Source organism: Notamacropus eugenii, chromosome 3, assembly GCF_028372415.1.
Source record: "Notamacropus eugenii isolate mMacEug1 chromosome 3, mMacEug1.pri_v2, whole genome shotgun sequence".
In the NCBI taxonomy this organism is placed as follows: domain Eukaryota; kingdom Metazoa; phylum Chordata; class Mammalia; order Diprotodontia; family Macropodidae; genus Notamacropus; species Notamacropus eugenii.
The window spans coordinates 302625703-302646933 of record NC_092874.1 but is presented as its reverse complement, the minus strand read 5'-3'; the positions used below and the strand labels follow the sequence as shown (position 1 = coordinate 302646933).

Sequence of the window (21231 nt, the reverse complement as noted above, 5' to 3'; positions counted from 1 at the left end):
TAGAGATGCATCATTGCCTTTTCTGAGGAATTAATGGACTACTGGCAAAAGCCATGAAGGATACAGAAATAGCTGAAAAGAAAGAGAGAAAAAAGACAACTCCACGCCCTTTGGTAGAGACAGGACTTTTGGAAGCACCCTTATTTGCATAAAGATGATAGCCATTGGAGTTGTTCAGATGAACCAGGGAGAGAGTATAGAGAGAGAAGGTAAGAGGTTTCAGGACACAGACAGGGAAACCCGAACTAGGGGAGGAGGAGAGAGATGGATGACAGATCCAGTAAAGGAGATTGAGGAATGGCCAGATTGGTAGGAAGATAACCAGGAAAGCAGAGAGTATGAAGGAGGAGGGAGGAGGAAGAGGAGAAGGAGGTGGTGGCCAACAGTAACACAGGCTGCAGTGGTCAAAGTAGATGAGAACTGAGAAAGACTATTGGATTTAGTACTTAAGGGATCATTAATACCCCTGAAGAGAGTAGTTTTACTCAACTCTGGAAGTCAGAAATCAGATTGCAAGGGATTGAGAAGTATGTGGGTATTGAGAGAGCACCTAGCAGATATTTTGGAGTTTGACAGTGAAAGGAGAGAAACACAGTGATAGCTTAGGGTGTCAGGGTCAAATGATGCATTTTTAAAGGATGGAGTAGATCTGACCATGATTCTGGGCAGTAGGGAAGGAACCTGTAGAAAGATGAGAGAAGGGAAATGATCAGAGGTGGGTGGGGGATCTCCTAGAAGGAGACAAGGTGGGTTGGATTGAGGGCAGTAATAGAAGAGTTGGCCTTAATTCTTCAGACTGGAACAAAGTACATGAATTAAAAGTCATTCATTTAAAAAGTAAATCAATGAAAAAGAAGGGGTTTGAGATTTGGAATAGGGGAGATGGAGTTGCTCAGGTGTGTGTGGCCTTAATGTTTTTAGTATAGTTGTAGGTGTCATCTGGAATGGAGGGATGTGGAGAGTAGCACTGAAATATATTCTGGAAGGTCAAGGTTGAGGTGAACCCTGAGGCTGAGGGCATGTGTATGAGAAAGTCAATCAACCAGAATTTAAGAGCCTACTTTGTGCTGGGCATTGTGCTGGGTGATGAGATAGAAAGACAAAATGGAAACAGTTGCTGTCATCCAAGAGTTTACATTCTATCAGTGGAGATAACATATATATACATACATGTGTATATATATATGTATATATACATATATGTATATATGTATATGTATACATATATGTGTGTATATATATATATATATATATATAAAACTTACTTATGAAGTAAGGAAGACTCATTTTTCCGAGTTTAAATCTGGACTCAGATACTTCCTAGCTGTGTGGCCCTAGGCAAGTCACTAAACCCTGTTTGCTTCATTTTTCTCATCTGTAAAGTGAGCTGGAGAAGGAAATGGAAAACCATTCTAGTATCCTTGCCAATAAAATCCCAAATGGGGTCATGAAGAGTCAGACATAATTGCAACAACTGAACAACAAAATTTAGAAGAGGGCTTGGGAAGTTAACAGCTAGCTAAGATGGTTAATGAAACTGGAATTTGGATTTCAGAGCCACACCTTAAACCATAGGAAGGATAAGCTAAGTTACCAGGAGCTAGTAGAAGTACTGGTCAAGATGCCTATAAACTCAAAATGAATGTGGTGGGAGAAAACTGTGCACATGGATCTGTAGAGCTTGGAACTGTAGAAAGTACCAGGTGAAACCCAAGGAGAAAAGACCAGGAATTCATGGGAGAAAATATCCACAAAGAGCCATGAAGTTCATGGACTTTAACTTCTGTGCATAAATGTACAAAGCATAAGCAATATGGAAGGTGAAGGGTGCAAACTGGGCCTCATGGGTGTGTCTGAGGCTCAGCTGAGACTCATGGAAGCATTCACTTTACTCAAAAGGAGCAATAAAAAGTAAAGTAAAAGGGGCTGGGGGCTACACAGAGGCAGGTCAGGGTGGACATAAGGAACAAACTTGGTCATGAGTAGAGCTGTTCTAATGGGATACGGGCTGTACATAAGGACCACTTGTTGGCAGGATTGAAAAGAGGATGCTTAGTCAGGTCTGGGTCAAACTGATTGGCCACTAATGTCCCTTCCAGTTCTTCGGTTGTGTAGATCGAGCTCTTTATTTGGGTATCATGGCGGGCAGAGTCATTTTTCCATCCTTTGCTCTTCACTGGTTTGTGAGGTAATACTGTTCATAATTTCCAATTCAACAGTCATTTATTACTACCTACTATGTGTAAGCCACTGTGCTGTGTATTATGGGGACAGAATGACAAATATAATACAGCCTCTGCTCTCAAGGAGCTCACCTATTAAGGGAACATAACATGCATGGATAAGCATAATATAAGGAGGGGGGAGCAAAGGAGTTGATGGAGGAAATCAGATAAATTGCTTTAGCATAATCTGAGGAAAGAGAGAACACTCTAAGCTGGAGATGTCATGAATGAGGGAGTATATAAATTGAGCTTTTAAGGAAGATAAAGATTCTAAAAAGTGCTCATGAAGAGGGCATGCATGGCAGGCATGGGAGGCAGCTTGTCCTGATGTCCTGGGGCAGGAAATAGGATAGTTAGATCTGATGGCATTTGAGGAGCAGCAGCCAGGAATCCAGTTGGACTGTAACACTGAATGCTGGGAGAGGAGTAATGTGGAATAAAAGTAAGGAGGTGGGTTGGATCTAGGTTATAGAAAGGCTTAAATGCAAGGCTGACAAGTCCATATTGTCTCCAGGGGACAACAGGGAGGTCCAGGGTGTTATGTTTTGCATGTGTTGAGCTTGAGATGCCTGTGGGACTGAAGGTTTTTGTGTGAGAGAATAATATGGTCCATCCAGCACCTTAGGTCATCCAGTATTGATCAAGCAGCTACTCTTTGCAAGGTGCTGGGCACACAGAGGCATGGCCCTAACCCTCAAGAAATATTCTATTATACTAGGAAGAATTTTTTGACAGACGTGTGAAATCTGGATTGAAAGGAGGGGGGGAGGGCGGTAAGGAAACTAATCAGAATGCTCTTGCAATAATCTAGGCTGGAAGTGAGGAAGTTTTGAACTAGCCGTCGGGACAGTGCAAATGGAAAGAAGGGGACAGACTCAAGAGGTGTTGCAGGGGTCAGGCTATAAGATTTTGCAGTTGTTTGGCTGTGAGGGAAGGGTCAAAGAGAACTCCAAAGTTTCAGACCTGGGTGAGTATGAGGATGATGCTTGCCTCAAGAGAAATCCAGAAGATTGGGAGAAAGGCAGGATATTGATGAGTTACATTGTGGACATGTTAAAATTTGATATGTTGATAAGGACATCTGGGTGGAAATGTTAAGGCAGAAAGTTGAAGCTTCAGGACTGGAGTCTGGGAGAAATATCAGAAATATTTAGAGATTTGGAAGTCATCTATGTAGAGATGAAAATTGAATCTATTAGATTCAGATGAAATACAGATGAAATCAGACAGAGAAAGAGAGACAGAGAGACAATCAGTGACAGACACAGAGAGAAGAGAGCACAACAAGACCCTAGGAAGAAAATCAGATTTAAGGAATGGAGGTAAATAGCACCTTCTGTTCCTTAAATCCCAATCCATATTTTCTAACATTCCACCCCCCTGCATTTTCTGTGCCCAGCTCTCACTGAAGTCATCCAATATCTGGGTATATTTTGACTTGGTTTGGAGGATTTTGTGAAATCCTTTGTGGCATTTTCTCTACTTGTTCATCTTTCATAGAAGGTGTTGCTGTACATTCCCTGTTTATCTCCAGGTTGCTTGTGTTCACTATGTGCTTGCACAACAAGGCTGACTAGGGATGACTAGAGATCCCAGAAAAGAAAGATGATTCTTGTTCCCTTTGGGCCTACATTGAAATCAGCTCCACTGATGTTTTCTTTCCATCTTCTGAGAATCTTTGAGCTGTCCTTCCATTTCAACGGAAACTTCTTGGTCTTTTGGTTTTATTCATAGTGAATAATGTCAATATGGATGTGGTGCGGTTCCTCCAATGTGTCCCAATTCACTGGTCATTGGACAAAGACTTCACATTTGAAGCCCCAATAGTTAAACAAACATTTATAGGCAGTCTAAAAACAGTGTGATTCTCAGTCAAAGGATCATTTAAAAATTGCTAATGAGTCATCTTAGCCAGAATAATTCATTACTTAGTGAATGGCTTATTGGTGATGAATTACTCTTTACTTAGCTGAGTTGGTGCTTAGACAGCAGATAGTGTCTGTAGGGATTTAGCCAAAGCCCTTCCAGTTTGCCAAAACCAGGGCTTGCATTCCACCAGCACAGCCTTTGAGCAACTGGGTCACTTCTATGCCATTATGAGTCATCAGAAGAAGACTTTTGTGGAAGGTGGTTTGTCATCACTTAAGGGACATGGAAAATGGGATTTTCTAACTTTAAAAATATGTGCATTAATAATAAATCATATTAAAAAGTCTCTTCCATTTTGCTTCCTATAATCTAGCACCCTAAATGGTTGCATTTCTTGCCTTCATCTTTGGCTTTGCTTTTCTTTATCCAGTCCAACTCATCCATTATCTAAATGAAGAAATTGAGGACCAGTGAGGGCAATGGGCTTGCCTGAGGCCCCAGAGTGAGGCAGTGATAAACCTGGGACCAGAACTCTGGCCTCTGCTCCAAGGCTAATAGTTTTTCAACTCTGGTTGCTGTTTTCTAGGGCTGCTGCTTTTCTAGGACTGAAGACTCGCAAAGCACCAGAGCTAGAAGAGATTGGAAGTCTTCAAGTTCAACCTCTAATCCCATCTACACTGTCCATAGTAAAGAGCATCCAACCTTCACTTAAACGTCTCCAGCGATGGGGAATTTACCACTGTACTTAGCTCATAATTGCTTGGTGCCTGATTTCTGAAACCCCCTGAATTAACCAGGTCCTTCTATTTCTTCTTTCCTCAAATCTAGCTTTTGAGTCAATAGCATCTCATAGTGCTTCTGGTCACTAAAACTCATCATTGCCGACAGTGCAGTTTTGTTTATTTGTTGTTTTTTTTTTTAAAGAAGAAAGGAGTTCTAGGTTCAGGGTTCAAAATCCATGTCTAAAGGATTTCTTGTACACAAATCACTTAGTTGGACTAGATGACTCTAAGCAAAGATCTTTCCATTTTCAACACTGTAAAATTATTATAAGACCTCTTTCAAGGGGATATGAACATGGTTGTGAATTACTGTGGACTGTTAATGATTCTAATAGTGAAGTGAAATTCTGTTAAATGATATTGTATCAAATATTGCAGTATTACAAAAAATTCCCTGGATTTGAAGGCAAATGGTCTGGGTTAAAATACCTTCCCTCTTTGGGCATATTAGTCCTCATCTGTAAAATGAGAGAGTTGGACTAGGTTATCCCTTTCACCTCTAGACCTAAAATTGAAATGGAGAATTGGATTGTGGGAAAATGACAAAAACAGCAGGAGAGAGGAGGGCCTGAGAGTGTGGATGGAAAATTGTTAGAAATTAGAGCTGTGGAAGAAAAGAAAATAATTGTTGGAGAACACAGCATAATCAAGGATAGATATATATGGGTACCTGTGCTCACAAATAAATAAAAAAATATATAAGATACAAGAAGAGAAAGAACTTGGGAGCAAAACATCCCTAGCAGAGGTAAACTGGCTAGCTAATAAGAGAAAACACTGATATGAGGCAAAGTCAAATGCAAGATGTCCCAAAAGTCTTAGTGCAGTCTTAAGCTTTAATAACTATTAAGTTAATATATTAATATAAGTATTTTATAATAACATGTTAGTATAATTACATTGGTATAACAGCTATTACTATTATATTAACAGTTATTAAAACTTAAGACTGAACTTAAGTTCATGTTAAGTCTCATGTAAGTCTCTACTCATGTAAGTCTCATGTAAGTCTACACTCATGTAAGTTTCTTTGACCTTGTGTAAACTCTCTCTTCGCTGAAGGCGCTGCCAGGGTTTGGACCCTAATCAGTCTCCTCAAGTTATGGTGACTATACAATTCAAATGCAATTCCAAATTCCACTTCATATAATTAATTGTATAAGAAATTTCTACTGTGTGCAGAGCCTTGTTCTGGAAATTTGTCTAAACAAATTGTAGATAAGGCAGTTGGGTCACATAATGGAGAGTCATGTCAACAAGCAATGACTGGCCTTGAATAGAGTCTTGTACCTGGAACTGGAAAGACTGATTCAGATCCTGCCTCTGACACTTAGTAGCTGTAAGATCATTCAACCTCCCTGTCTCAGACCATCTAGAAAACAGGGATAAGACCATCTTCCCACAAAAGATACTGGCATTGTTGAGGGATATTGAGATAATGGTTGTCAAAGGTTTTGCAGACCTTAAAACACCACATAAATCTTAGCTATAATAATGCTGATCTCAATAAAGTAGGACACAGGTTCCTTCCCTTAGGAAGCCAAGGCATATGCAGATAAATAATAATCTCACACAGGAGGTTTCAAGTGCTGGCTAAGATCTGAGGTCTTCAAAGTGATAAGAATGGCTTCATGACAAGGCTGACTTCCAGCTGATCAGCAGACCAAGTGTGTGTGTGACATGTCCAGCATAGGAATCTGTCTGAGCAAAGTCATGGTAGTACAACACAGGGTGTGTTTGGGGGACACGGAGTTATTCAGTTTAGCTGGAGCATAGAGAGGAATACAGTCAGAGAAGACTCCCAGGGAAAGATGTTGTGGAGGATCTTGGATGGCAAAGATCATTGAACAAGGAGTTGGAGTTTTCCTTGGTAGGCAATAGGGAGCCACTGAGGAATTTTGGGTGGCAGAGTGACAGGACCAGATAGATGTATAAAGAAGATTATTCTGGTAGTTGAATGACATTGGTTGGAGTGGGGATGAGGGTAGAGGCAGGAGGAATGGGAAGGAGACTGTTATCTTAGTCTAAGTAGGTGGTAATAAGCCCTGACTAGTCTGGTGTCTGGGAGTACAGCATAGGACACAGATGTAAGAGTGATTATGGAGTGATTATTGCTAGGTCTTCTATAGTTTAAAAAACTATGTTTAAAACTGCCCTAGGACTTTTAGGACACTCAGTGTAAAAGACTCAGGGCAATGTACGTGAGGTATCCCATCAAATCTCCCCTTTTTCTCCCTTGTTATCTCTGCTAGGACTGCTTTTGTAGTGTGGGATAGGAGCTGTCCAGGTTGTCAGGGGAGACCTGGGATTAGGACTTGTCTCTGACAGTCACTGGTTGTGTGACCGTGACCAAAACATGTCATTTCTCTGGGCCTCCTATCTTTCTCTGGAAAATGGGGGAAGATAAGTGTACTACTCACTTTGCAAGGCTATGGTAGTGAGCAAATAAATGTGTGTAAAGTGTCTTTGCAAACCTTCTAGCACTATCTTATGATCACCATTCTCTGCTGTGATGCCTGTCACCCTGGGTAATTTCAAAGTTAACGTGACAATATAAATCTAAACTCTATGGACAGATATCCCCTGAGGAATAAATCTGCATATAAAGGTGACACTTTAGGGATTCATCAGTCCTTGAAAAATGGAAATTCTGAGTCAGCCACTTATCCTCGGTCTTAGTGCCTCTGTTCTTACACCACTTACATGCCATGGTCTGTTACTGTGTTCATGCCCCACAGGAGTTTAAGCAAAACACTCACTTTTAAGATTTCTTGATGATTTTCTGATGCATACAACCTTCCATCTCGAACTATATCTTCTATTAACTGTTGATAATCCTCTGTGAAATGAAGGCAGAGAAGAAGAAAAGTGATTTGAGACCATGAGCTTTAAATTGCTTCCTTCCTTCTGTCCCTCCCAGCCAAGAAGTTACCAGATCAGCATTTGGCCACTACAGAGGCTCAGGTAGACCTGGATCTTCCTCTCTCTGTTCTCAGCACAGAAATGTGCTTTGAGCCCACAGCCTGACCCACAGAGGTCAGGTCCTGTGTCCCTGGCACTTAGGAAAGTGCTTTGCCCGCAGTAACTATTGGATTGGTCATAAAGATGGGAAATGATTCCAGCCTTACCATCGTAGGTCACATAGGGCACTTGGAATCCTTTGCCGCTGTTTCCTTCATTTGATTTAAACTGAATCCAGAGCTTCCGAGACCTGGACGTGAAGGCTATGGGCCTCTCATAGGTCTGGCATGTTTCATAAGTGGTGATGGATGTGGGGGAGGCTGCAAAGTAGACATCACCATGTTGGAGGCCGTCCTTCATTTTTATCCCTGGGGCCTGCCTGATATTGTTATGACAGTCATTTGGATTTAAGGTGAAGATCATAGTGCTTCCCAGTGGGAGGGGGTATAGACATCCTGGGAAGGGAGGGTCTTTCCTTTTTCCACCACTTTCTACTCAGCTACAAGAGCTCAAAACTGGGAGGTGTTGTTTGGGGCTCTTCTCTTTCTGTTTCCAGTCCATACTCAAGGCCTGTTGCTTTTTATCTCTGCATCATCTCTTGCATCCATCTTCTCTGTATTCACACATTCCTGCCCTTGAATTCATGGGCACATTGATACTCTACGAGATGAGCATAATTGGTTCCTGATTGGACTTGCGGTCTACATGCTCTCCTGCCTTCAGGCTAGTCTCCTTACTGCAGCCAGTGCATAGGGCTGGCCATTTCTTTCCCCTACTAAAGAAATCTTGAAGTAGTTACAGTGCCTAGCATTGGAAAGCCCTCCATTTGCTGACTCTCTCCTTTTCCATCCTTTCCAGTTTTACATTCCTGCCCCCCAGCCTGTGCCCCATACGTGCAGTACTCTCTGCTTAACTCTGCTTCTTACATCTTCCTTTTCCTTCACAGGCTTAGCTCAGGTGCCATCTCCCTCATGAGCCCTTCTCAGGCCTGCTCTTGCCCTCATTCCCAGGTGAAAGAGATTTCTCCCTCCCTTGGTTTTCCTATGGGACTTTGTCTAGACCTTTCCTTTTGCTCCCTGTATGCTAACTTGTAGCACTCTTATTTGTGTATGTCAGGTCATAATTCCTCCTCCCTCTCTGGGAGAAGGTGAGCCCTTTGAGGTCAAGACTGGTGCCTTATGTAAAAACCACCTAACCAGAAGGTCATTTTTACAAATATCTGTTTATTCTCATTCATTCCAACAGCAATGTTGGGGGGGCAGAGATGGTGGTGCAGAGCAGAGATTGTTATTTTCATTTCCTGGCTAAGACACTGAGGAAGAAGATGAGAGGAATTGCCCAGAATCATGCTGGTCTTGACTGTTGAGCCAGGCCTTGGGCCCAGGGACATTCTCACTGAAGGCCAGGGCTCCTGCCAAGGGGCAACTGTGCTCTTGAGAGACAATAACAGTGATGAAAATGCCTTCAAAAGTGTGTGTAGGTGTGGTTAGTACTCTGAGAGGAGCCTGGTCTAGGGAAGGCTTTTAGAAAGAAACATGTGAGTGTGTGATGTGAACATCTCCCTCTGTCACTGTAAGAATGAGAAGGTTGTACTAGGTGACTTCTAGGGTCCTCTGCCACACTTGACACTACGTTATTCTTTTATGGCGTGATGAGGATATAGGGACTTTAATTGGCCTCAAGAGCTTAGTGGCACAGTACTGGACTTTTGTGAAAATGCGAGTTTAATGGCAAGAACCCTTGATGGGAGTTGAGAGACTCAGGCTGATTCCAGCTCTGACACATTAACTATGTCACTTTGGGGAAGTCACTTCCCTTCCCTAAGCCTCATTTCCTAATTTCCTCATTTGAAAAATGCAGATGTAATGGAATGTAATACTTTACATTTAATTCATTATTAACAGACATATCCTTTGACTTAAAAGTCCCCATAGTTTCTCACCAGCCACGTACCACTTTTTCTCATCACTAAGACATCACCACACTCGTCTTCGATGGGCAGGAATATCTCTGGCACCACAATGAGAATTCTCCTCTTAGGTGGAGGGTTGATGTTCCATATGCATTCCACGTTGGCTGGGTAGTCACCAGGGTAATTGGGAGACTCAATGTAGCCAGTATAATCTCCCAGTTCTCCTCCACAGTGCTGGTCTGTGGAAAAATCAATACCGTCTTGAGGACAGGGTCCTTGCCTTATTCATCTTTGTACCAGTCTAGTCCTTATGTACTCTTAATGTTTGTGGGATGAAGGAAACCAGAATTGGGGACTGGGCCTACTCCTGGCCACATGTGAACTACAAAACACTCAGGTTTCATTGGTTCTGACAGTGAGAACTGATGGCCTTCTGAACGCCATCTTTGTATCCTCCCCTCATCTGTAAGAGAAGATGGTGAGGACAGAATTGCTGTCTTCAAGTGTCTGAATGGCTGTTAGGCTGCTTGGCCCTGGGGGACAGAACCAGAATTAGGAGGTAGAAATGACAAAGTCACAAATTCAGGCTCCCCTAGGGAGCCACCTCTTACATACTCAGCTATCCCAAAGTGAGACTGATTCTTTAGGGAGCTAATAGGTTTCCTGTTGCAGGAGATTATCAGAGGGAGGCTTTCAATCCTTTGATCCTAAGGTCAAGGCCAGATTTTTCAATACAGGTTCAGTCTAGTTAGGTGAACAGTGATGAATGTCCAGTGGGTTAAACCCAAACTGTGCCACAAACCTAGCTGGACACTTCATAATAAATTGCTGATAAACATCAGTCTTCAGTTCTTTCTCTAACCCTGAGGTCTGACATCTGACAACAGAGGATGTTCAGGCTGTAACTCTTAGGCCTTGGTCTGGGAGTGCTATTTCATAGGTTCCTCAGAACTTGGATGGAGCCTTCCTGTCTGGAGGTTCTAGATAGGCCCCAAGTCCTTCCAGGTGTCCAGGGGGCCCAGGAAGGTTGTATAGAAGACAGCTTTTCTCTCACCCAGCTCACCACTATGACAGAAGTGCTGTGTGTGACAACAGGGGCATGAGGGGCTGCAAAACAAGGCCTCAAAAAGAAGTCTAGGAGCGCTCCCCACTGGGCTTACTCCCAGCCACCTTCCATGTTGGCATGATCACTTCTGGGCTATACAAAAGGCCCCCCCCCCGACTTAGAACCAGGAGGGACATCAGAACTCACAAAGGCCATTCCTCTCCACCTTTTTGTCATACCCTGAACTACCCTCAGTGTTGCACACAGTGTTGTTCCTCCTCAGGAGCTACCAACTACTGTGGTGGGGGACTGGCTTGCCCAAAGTCATATGGTCACGAAATAGCAGATTTGGGTTTGCAACCCAGGTTCTCCAACTATACATCCTGTCAACTACATCATGTCACCTCTTGAAAAGAAGTTTTATCCTGGAATTATCTCAGGAACAATAGCTAGCTTTTACCTAGCATTTATACAGAGCTTTGCCCTTTATTTACAAAGAGGATCTCATTTGATCCTCATAATAACCCTAGGAGGGAGGTTCTGTTATGATCTGCATTTTAAAAATGAGGAAACTAAGGCACACAGAAGTCAAGTGACTTACCCAGGGTCACACAGTAAGTATCTGAGGCTGGATTTGAACTCAGGGCTTCCTGATCCCAGATCCAGTGCTCTATCCACTGGGCCATCTAGCTGCTTGTGATAGACCCCAGGCCTCTAGGTGATATGTGTGCCTGCCATCCTAAACCCCATTCTTCTTTTGAGAAATGGAGACAATGATGCCTGACCTACTTTTCTCATAGTTATGGAGCGGGTCAAAGAAGAGATGAAGGAGCCATGTAGAGACAAATGGTTGTCTTCATCATTGCTTAGCAATGCATAATCACAATTATTATTTTTAAAACGAATGGAATCCCAGACTCCTTGGGGCTATGCTTGTGGCCATCACCCCAGCAGAAGAACTGACTTACTTTTACAATGAGTGACATTGGTAGAGCCATCAAAATCGGTGCTTGTGTTACCAGGGCAGGTTATACAGTAGTTCTGACCGAATTCTGGTTGGTAGGTGCCAATGGGACACCGGATGCAGCGATGGGTTGAGGAGTTGTAGTAGTGTCCAGGAGAACAGTGGACTGTGGAGAGGCATGAGATAAACTGTGACTACCTATCATCATTATCATGCCACGTGCCACATTCCATGACTCTCTTTACAGCATTGCCAGGAGCCACTTTTCACAGAACTGTGACCTTCATGATTAATATTTCAAAATACTCAAGTTGCTGAGATTGGATCAGCTGTAGAGACTGCTTCTGTCCTAAGCTTGTAAATCAGTAAAAATTTCCTATTTCTTTCTAAGCCTACCTAAACCTTACTTGGTCTTAAAAACCCAGGTAATGCCCAGTTCCTTTATGAAGTCTGCCTTGGTTCCTCCTCCCTTTACTGATTCTCTCCTTCCTCTGTTAATCTTGGGCAGATTGCCCCATCCTCTGTCCTAAGTATAACTGGAAGATAAACAACGGCTCCACCATGGAACCCTCACGGACCCTAGCTTGAGAGCTAGAAGGCTGACTGTAGAGGTTGTCTAGACCAGCTTCCCCATGCTACAGATGAGAAACCTGAGGCCCATAGAGGTGACAGGACCTGGCTTACTCAGTTCTCTCTTTTGTGGTAGAGAGAGAGACAGAACAGTTAAGTCAAGAAGAAAGAAGGGTTCATCTCAGTGAGGGGGCCTGCTTGTGTTGGTCTGGGTCTACAGGTTCCATCTCATGTGTATATGTCTTTATGTTTGTGATTGTATTTATGTGTGTGCGCACATGTACATGCACATGTATATATGTATCTATGTGTGTCTGCATACATGTGAACACAAATGTGTATGTATGCTTGTGCTGTGTGTCTTTAGGCATATGTGTGTGGGTCTGTGTGTATGTGTGCATGACTAAAGATGGAAATCAGATGTAAAACAAGAAATGAAACCTTAGGGAGAGTGTTCGCAGGAGCTGGAAGGAACTGCTTTTCATTTAGTCCTTAGTACCCAGGACAGTTCCTTACACATAGCAAGCTTAACTTAATAAATGCTTGTTGTCTCACACCTGTTTGTACTATTATAGTATGACAGCACTTGAAATGCTTATTCTAACTTGCCAAGTCTGTGTGTGGAAGCTCTGGACCTCATCTCTGGTTCATGGCCCCAGCTGCATCATTCCACTTCCAAACATACTGCTAAACATTAGAGGGAGGAATGGGTGTGAAGAGAGTACATTTACCTTTTGTCTCACAGTCTTGGAATGAAACGGCTCCTTCATACTTGGTCACCAGCCCCCCTCCGCAGGGGAAGCACAGGGTGCGTCCTGGCTCTGGCTGGTATGTGCCCAGAGGGCATGGCCTGCAAGGTTTGAAGCCATCGGATGAGTAGAAGCCGGGAGAACACTGTCCTGAAAAATTAAAAGTCATCTCTTATGGGAGGAAACTGGTCCAGTAGGGACCAGTGGCCTGGGGACAGCTTCTGAAATGACAGAGCCACCAGCAGACCAACTACATCTATGTTTTAGCTCTTCCTCCAGCCCACAAGAAGGAAAAGTCCCAAAGGCACTTCTGGCAAATTCTGGAGAGGGGACAGTCTCTAAACCTGGACTATTAGACATGACTCTAAAACCAAACATTTGGGGAATTCAAAGTTGAGAACAGAGAGGTCACTTTTGACTAGCTCTGACAGAGCTACTGACTGGACCTATACACTCATCCCATTTTTTTAATAGAAGAATTTGATAGAAATTCATTGAAGTTGATCTAGAAAGGACCCTACAAGTTATGTAGTATAAACTTATTTTACAGAAACTAAGATTCAGAGCCTGGGGTTACATGGCTAGTGGGCCAAAGAACTCTCCTTTGGAGGGACTTGCTCTTTCCATTAGATCATGAATTTCTTAGTTTCCCCAATAGCTATGACTGTGCATTGGGATGCTGCTTCCTTTGTGGCTGGGCCTAGATTAGAAAGCAGACTGGTCTGGTGCAGGCTTGGGATGAACTTTACATGGTATTGCATGAGGGCCTGGGCTAAGGGAAATAGATGCTTTTATGTCAGTTGCACAGAATCCTCTCCCAATCTTTCCTTTGGTTGGTGGCTTGCCCCGAGTTGATGTCATTCCAATGGGTAGAATGACTCAAGTAGCGTGGACATAATTGCGAGTGCCTCTGTTTCCCAAGACAAAACAGTGGTGGACTGAGGCAACATGCCCACTCCTTTAGAAATCAAATTTCACTTGCCTCCACATTCGGACACATTCCGGGCTCCTGCTAGGCCTTGGCCATCATTACTTGGACAAGGCTCACAGGTGAGCTGACCTTCTGTATCTTGATATGTTCCTGGCAGGCAAGGAAGGCACTCACTGTGCTCTCCACTGTAATAGGTGCCTGGTCCACAGGTCACTGAAAAACCAAAGCAGAAGCCAACAGTGAGGACATTTTTGAATTTGCTTCTAGACCAGAAAGACCTCAAACCTGGATTTCTTCAAGGCTTCAGTCTGCCTTGTTCTCCTTTCACTTCCTACCAAAGAACAGGGACACCTCTTACTTATCTTCTCCCTCAGATAGGATCACAGGTCTCCATCTGGAAGAGACCTTAAAGGCCATCTAGTCCAGCTCTTATTTTACCGATGAAGAAACTGATGATTAGAGAGGTGAAGTGATTTGCTGAATTTGTAGGTCTAATCCCACCTATTCCATAGAAGTATCGTTAGTGCCACTAGAGGGAATGAATAAGAGGGAACCAAATTCTTTGAAGTGAGGCAGGAGGTCTGACCAATCATAAATTCTTGTCCATTCCCACAAGAAGAAGTGCATGGGAGTGTCTATAATTTAGCCTGTGTACTTCTGCCACCTGTTCAGTGCTGTCTTTGGCTTCCTAGATAAATCACAGGTCATAGAATATTAAAGCTGGGAGGGACCTGAGATCATTTAGACTAACTCCCTTCCCTTTATTTTTTAGAAGAGGAAACTAAGTTTCAGAGAAGTGTCTTTCCCAAGGTCACACTGGCAAAAGGTCTTACCTGAGGAATTCTCTACTCCAGCCTTGCTCACTTCTTGGCTATTGAGCCTACCTTAAAGGGGAGTGGGGAGAATTAGAACCTGTGGGTGATTTCCAGGCATTGCTGGGCAGTTACATCCTTTTCATCTTCTCAGACCTTTGAAATCTGGCTTCTGTCACTTGGCAGAAATTGCTCTCTTCAGAGTTACTGTTGACTTTTGAATTGTCAAGTCTTCTCACCTTTTTTCTTGACTTTTCGGCGGCATTTGACTTTGTTGACTGCCCTCTTCTCCTGGATCCTCTCTCCTCTTTGGGATTTGGTGACACCACTTTTTCTTGGTTCTCTTTATACCTCTCTGACCACTTCTTCTCAGACTCCTTTGTTAGATCCTCATCCACATCACACCCCCTAACCCCCTAAGGTCTTGTTCTGGGCCCCCTTTTCTTCTCTTTATATACTGTGTTCAGAAGTTCTGGGTCATTTTCTTGTATTATTTGTTGATTTATAGTGTTGAGATTTTTGGAGTTGTGTTCTTTTGGAAGATCTATGATGCTTAAGGTGTCTATGCAACTTGTCTTCCAGATCAATATGTTTTACTTGTATAAAAATCATGTTTTTCTTTTAACATTATTGTTTTTTATATGCATTTCCAATCAGTTTTTCTCTTTTTTGTTTCTTTGGTACTATTTACCAGTAGATAGAATGCTAGGTCTAGAATCTAGAAGACTCCTTTTCCTGAATTCTAATCTATTCTCAGATACTTACTTGTATGTGACCCTGGGCAAGACACTTAATCCTATATGCCTCAGTTCCTCATCTGTAAAATGGGTTGGAAAAGGAAATGGCAAAGCACTCTAGTATCTTTGCCAAGAAAACTCCAAATGGAGTCACAAAGAGTTAAACACAACTGAAAAATAACTCAACAACAAATTCAAATGTTCATTTTGACAGTTATTTCTGTTGTACAGACCACACATTCTGCTTTCATGATTCTTATTTCCCTCTTGAACTTTCAGGAACATCCTGCTATATTCCATGATATTGTGGAAATCCATAAGATTATCTGCCTCTTCTGATGTTGATTCATTTTCCTTTGTCTCACAATATTTGTTCAGAGATGTTTGGACTCATTTAGCTGATCTGGAGGCTATATTCCCTAGTGTTATGAATGTATCTTCCCTTTTATTAATATCTCCCTTGCCTGTGCTCTAGGCTTTAAGCTTAGTTTTCTTTCTCTTGAGGTCTTGGTAACTTCAGTCTTTTTATCATCTCTTCCCCTTTATCACTCACTTTCTGACTCTTGCCCCTTTAATGGTGGTTTCCCTGAGGGCTGGACTTCAAAGCTGTACCAGCTTTCTCCCACACTGGGAAATTTACTTTTCATTGGTCTCAGTCTGTGCCCCAAGTGACCTTTTTTGGTGGGGCACATATCTGGCCCCAGCTGGATGCTTTCTTTCTGGCCTGGCGGGGCCACATACCCATAGTGGCATCCTGCATCTCTATCCTTTAGTTCTCTGGCTGAATAGTGTTTCAGCATGGTGTGCAAACTGCTGTCTTTCCTATATATTAGTCTCAAGGCAGGGGGATGCAACAGATGTGGGTTCTGGTGCAAGCCATGGGGCTTGCTATAGGGGCCATAGGGGATGCCATAGGGATCTTCTCTGCTACTAGTTTATTGAGTTGTGACCTCATTAGGGTTATTGGTCTCAGACTGTGGGGATGGCTGTTCTTTGTCTCTTATAAATACTTTTTTATTGTTGCATGACCTGTAAGTATCTGTACTTTCTCACATGGTGGTGACCTCATTAGCTCCCATGAATGGCCAATGACTGCCAAAATTTATATACCCAGCTTTAGTCTCCTGAGGTCCAGTCCTCTACCATCGTCTACTTATTGGACATTTCACAATGGATCTCCAATAGGCACCTTAGACTCAGCTTGTCATTAACTTTCCCTCAGACCCTCCCCTCTTCTGAACTTCCCTATTTCTGTCTAGGTTACCACCATCCTTCTAGTCATCTTTGGCTCCTTGCTTTCCCTCGCCCCCCTGTCAATCTTGTCCTTGTTACCTCCATAACCTCTCTTCCTTCTCTCCACTCACATAATTACCCCCTTAGATCCAGCTCATCACCTCAAGCCTGAACCACTGTAATACAGGGGTTATTGAACCCCTGACTTTAGTCCTCTTCTCTGCTACACCCCTTGCTCCACACCCTGCCTGAGTGATGGTCCCAAAGCTCAATGGACTTCTGCAGCTTCCTGGTACCTCCAGGATCAGATACAAAGCTGGCTCCGATCTACCTTCCCAGGTTCATTATACATGACTCTCCATCACACACTCTGTGGTGTGGTCACACTGGTCTTCTTAATGCTCCACATGTACAGCCCTCTCCCTCCCCATCCCCCTGCCTGACGTACATCTCCTCCTCTTGGTCTTTGGTTTCATATACAACTCAGCCCAAGAGCAATCTTTTACTTGAGGCTTTTTCTCATTGCGCCATGTGCCCTTCTCCTAGTCTCTGTGCCTGCCCCACTCTGTGTACATACACATACATGTACACATGCATATACACACATACATACATGTATGTATATGTGTGTGTACATGTACACACACATATATAAAAATCTATCTGCACATGTATATGTGGTCTCCCCTACACGATGTAGACTCCGTGAGAGCAGGGACTGTTTCCCTTTTGTATTTATAGCCCTAGGACCTGACCCAGTGCCAGGCAGGCACATAGTAGGTAGTGAGCAAATACTCCTTGACTGATTGACTTACCACACTTCCCATCTTGAAGGATCAGGCCAGGGCTACATGCCTCCTGCCCTTCAGGAGTTTTAGCTGGTTTCTGGGCCACTTCATACTCTGTACCCGAAAACTGAAGGTAAAATTGCTGTTTGTTGATAGATTTCCGCAGTGTTTTGATGGCAGCCTGCAACTTCTGCTCTAGCTTTTTCCGGACACAATCCGTGTTACAGGTTTCTGAGTAAGAGATGAACAGGAAGAGTTTTTAATAGCCATTCACATTTCTATAATGATTTATGGTGGGCAAAGGACTTTCCTTACAACAGCCTTTGGGAAGTGGCTAGAGTAAGGATTATAATCCCTCTTTTACAGATGAAGAAATTGCTGAGAGCTTCAATGATTTGTCCAGAGGAACTTGAGGCCTCCATTCCAGACTTTGGACCACTTCTGGACCAGATTTTTTCTACTTAAATTCCACAGTCACCTGTTTAGCATCCCAGACAGAAGTGAGACTTCCTGGTGGGGTGGGTGACACCTTGGCTTGGAGTTAGGAGGTCTGCGTTTGTGGCAGGCTCAGCCGTGGGAGGAATCCCTGCCTGGTGACGCACCCTCTTTTCACCTTAGCTGACTCAAGTGTAAACTAGGGGTAAATAGAGCATTTAGTCACAGGGCTGTTGTAAGGATCAAGTGAAAGGAATGGCAGCTGCTCAGAAGACCTTAAAGGGACCCAAGAATGGCAGTTGCTGTTATCCCTTGGGATTTCACTGGTATCGTGGATTTCTGATGAGGAAACCTGCTTCTCCTAATAAGATCTATGCCTCCCCTGCGACTCAGAGTTTGTGAGGGTCTTCTGAGGTGTGGAGAGGCTGAACTCTTTCCTCAGGGTGGGCCTGGAGCCATCATCTCTGGCTCTCAGGCCAATGCCTCCGCTGCCTGATCTATCCTTTCTTGTCACTGTTGTTATTAAGGGCTCCTTTGGGACCCCTGTTCAAGCATGTCACCATCCCACAGAGAAGGGACACTTCCTAGTTTCTACCTTGAATCCTTATGGCTAAAATGTGTGTTGTATGTATATGTACACATATATGAATGTGTGTATTTGTGTGTATATATGTAACATAACATGCAGTGTGTGTTATGCACACACATATATACCTATATTCTTGTTATAAAATTATTACATAAAATGATAAAAGTCTGTAAGATGACCTTTCACAAACCTGAGACCTCGTCAGACTTCATCTCTACCTCAAACTCGGCAGTGATATGGGACACTTCCTTGGAAGGAGACTTGCGGCCCCGTCGCTTCTTCTTGGAGGAATCACACTGGAGGTTCACAAAAGTCACTTGGCAGTTGTCTGTAAAAGGGAATTGATCACCTTGGCATAACAGAGGTGACACGAGAAAGAGACAAGGAGCATAGGGTAGGCAGGAGTGGGACAGTGTCCTCCATGCATGGTGCTGGGCATGAAGGGGAACTCAGGACAGCTCGGCTGAATGGGTGGATGTCCCATTAACCTGAGGCCTACATGGAGGAGGCCCTCAGGAAAAGTCAGCCAAAGGATGGACGTACCAATGATTTTACAGTGACCTCAATGAATGGTGCTGGGCATGAAGGGGGCCCTCAGGAAAGGTCAGCTGAATGGATGGATGTCCCATTAACAAGAGGCCTACATGGAGGAGGCTGTAAGTGATGACTTCAGTTATTAAGTGCCTCCTGTGTGTGGGTAGTGGGTGTACAGAGCTGACAAATGATACCGCCCCTTCCCTCAAGGTGCTCACAATCTAATAGACAACTGCAGCATAAGCTGGGACAGGGTTAAGGCCACAGGAAACATCAGAGTGGCATCCTTTACCACTGGACACTGGCAGCAACTTGGAAATGCCAGCAAAGTTAAGGGCCATGCAGCCACCCCAGGTCCTCCTAGCTTGGAGGCCAGCTCTGTCCACTGTGCCACTGTAGCTTTCAAGAAACATCACATAATATGTAATGAAAATTAAGCTGTCACCTCAACAACTGTAATATTTTTGTGATGGGGAAGTGTTGCAATAAAGAGCAACTCAGGTACCAAAAGCTCAGAGGATATAAGCTAAGAGGCCTAAGAGAATATCGAGTCCCACTCTTTGCTTTACAGGTGAAGGAAGGCCCAGATAAGGTCAGTGACTTGTCTAAGGTCACACAACCAGTGAGGAGCAAAGGCAGTATTGAAACACATGCCCCTTGCTCCAAACCCAGGGCTCTTTCTGCTCATGTAACAATATTTAAAATTTGTACAACACTTGGTAGTTGGCAAAGATCGTTATAGCCATGATCTTGCTTGGTCCTCCTAATAACTCTAGGTAGTACATCTCACATGTCTTTGATAGAGGTTGAGACTGTGATTTGCCCAATGGCACATGGCAGAGGGAGAGCCCAGGTATAAAGCTAGCCTAGAGCCAGATCCACTGCTTTTCCCACTATTTCATAGCAGCAGTGACTGAGGTAGTGGATGGAGAAGAGCATCCAGCATCTGGATCTGAGGCCTGAAGTCTGTCAGACACTGTGACCCTGGGCAAGTCACAGTTTGCCGTTTGCCTCAGCTCTCTCAACTATAAAATTGGACAGTAACAGTACTGACCTTCCAGAGTTGCTACAAGGATAAATGAGATAATATTGGTGAAGAAACACTTAGCCCAGTGCCTGCTACATAGTAGATACTCTAGAAATACTCCTTCTCTGCCCTTGCACCTGATGTGGGGTGCAGAAAAAGGAGAGTTGGAATTACAGTTGGTCACTATATCCTCAGCACTGTTTGGGGTAGAAAGTGACCAACATTGGGGCCACCTAAGGGTGGCTGTGGCCCAGGGGCAGGGGAGGGTCACTTATTCAGCCATACCAGCTTAGTGGCAATGGCCTTGAAAGACCCTTGGCTCCTTTGACTCTGGCCATACAGAAATGGCCTCCTTCGATGGTGCAGGGACTAGGAGTCAGGCGATCTGACCTAATACCTTGTCTCCCTGCTTTTTTTGGCTGCTTGCACAGTTTGACCCATCACCACCACACCCTGAACTTCTGATTCTTTCTGGGAACACAAGATTTGATACATGTCCCCCCCTCCCCTTAGATTGGGAGTCTTTTGAAAGGTCTGTGTCACATATGCCTTTGCTTTTTCACTGCCTTCCTAGCAAGAGGCCTTACACACAGTAGGCCCTTAGTATGTGCTTGTTTGTCCCTTGATGCCTATTGCCTTCCCTCCTGCTGTCCCTACTTCCTATCCAGAGAGGGGCTCATCAGACCCTCTTAGAGAAGGACCCTCTTCCTCTCCAAGTCATTACAATTCTCTGCCCACTGGCTCTCATGGGAATGGATGACAGGCGCCAGCCTCTGAAGTGGGCAGGCCACTTACCTAGTAGAGCTTGCTTTCCCACCTCCTTCACCTTATCTTTGCTGCGTCGCCGCAGGTGACATTTAGCATCTCTGATTTTGAAGCGGGCTTTCTGCTTGATGGGGGGAACCAGAGAATCTGCAAAAAAGTCAAAACAGAGGACTCTTCAGGCACAACTGCTGGAGTGCCCAGCTGAGGGAGCACCTCAGGGTGGGGACATAATGTTATCCATGTCCTCCCGTGCTCTACCACCCGACTGACAGTGCCTTGTGACCTTTGACCTTTTAGGTGACT

At 43.9% G+C, this 21231-nt stretch overlaps 1 protein-coding gene across 5 annotated transcripts in view; it reads right to left on the bottom strand.

Moving 5' to 3' along the window:
- The window catches only part of SCUBE1 (signal peptide, CUB domain and EGF like domain containing 1), a 256758-nt gene that overhangs the window by 7937 nt on the left and 227590 nt on the right, over window positions 1-21231 (bottom strand). For 4 of the 5 annotated variants that reach the window (XM_072596364.1, XM_072596365.1, XM_072596366.1 and 1 more), the window contains 9 exons: window positions 20959-21075; window positions 18793-18930; window positions 17606-17809; window positions 14060-14221; window positions 13060-13227; window positions 11763-11924; window positions 9791-9988; window positions 8005-8157; window positions 7636-7715 (listed from right to left, as the gene is read on the bottom strand). In XM_072596364.1, coding sequence (XP_072452465.1) covers window positions 7636-7715; window positions 8005-8157; window positions 9791-9988; window positions 11763-11924; window positions 13060-13227; window positions 14060-14221; window positions 17606-17809; window positions 18793-18930; window positions 20959-21075 — 1382 coding nt within the window. The other variant, XM_072596367.1, reaches the window with a different exon arrangement.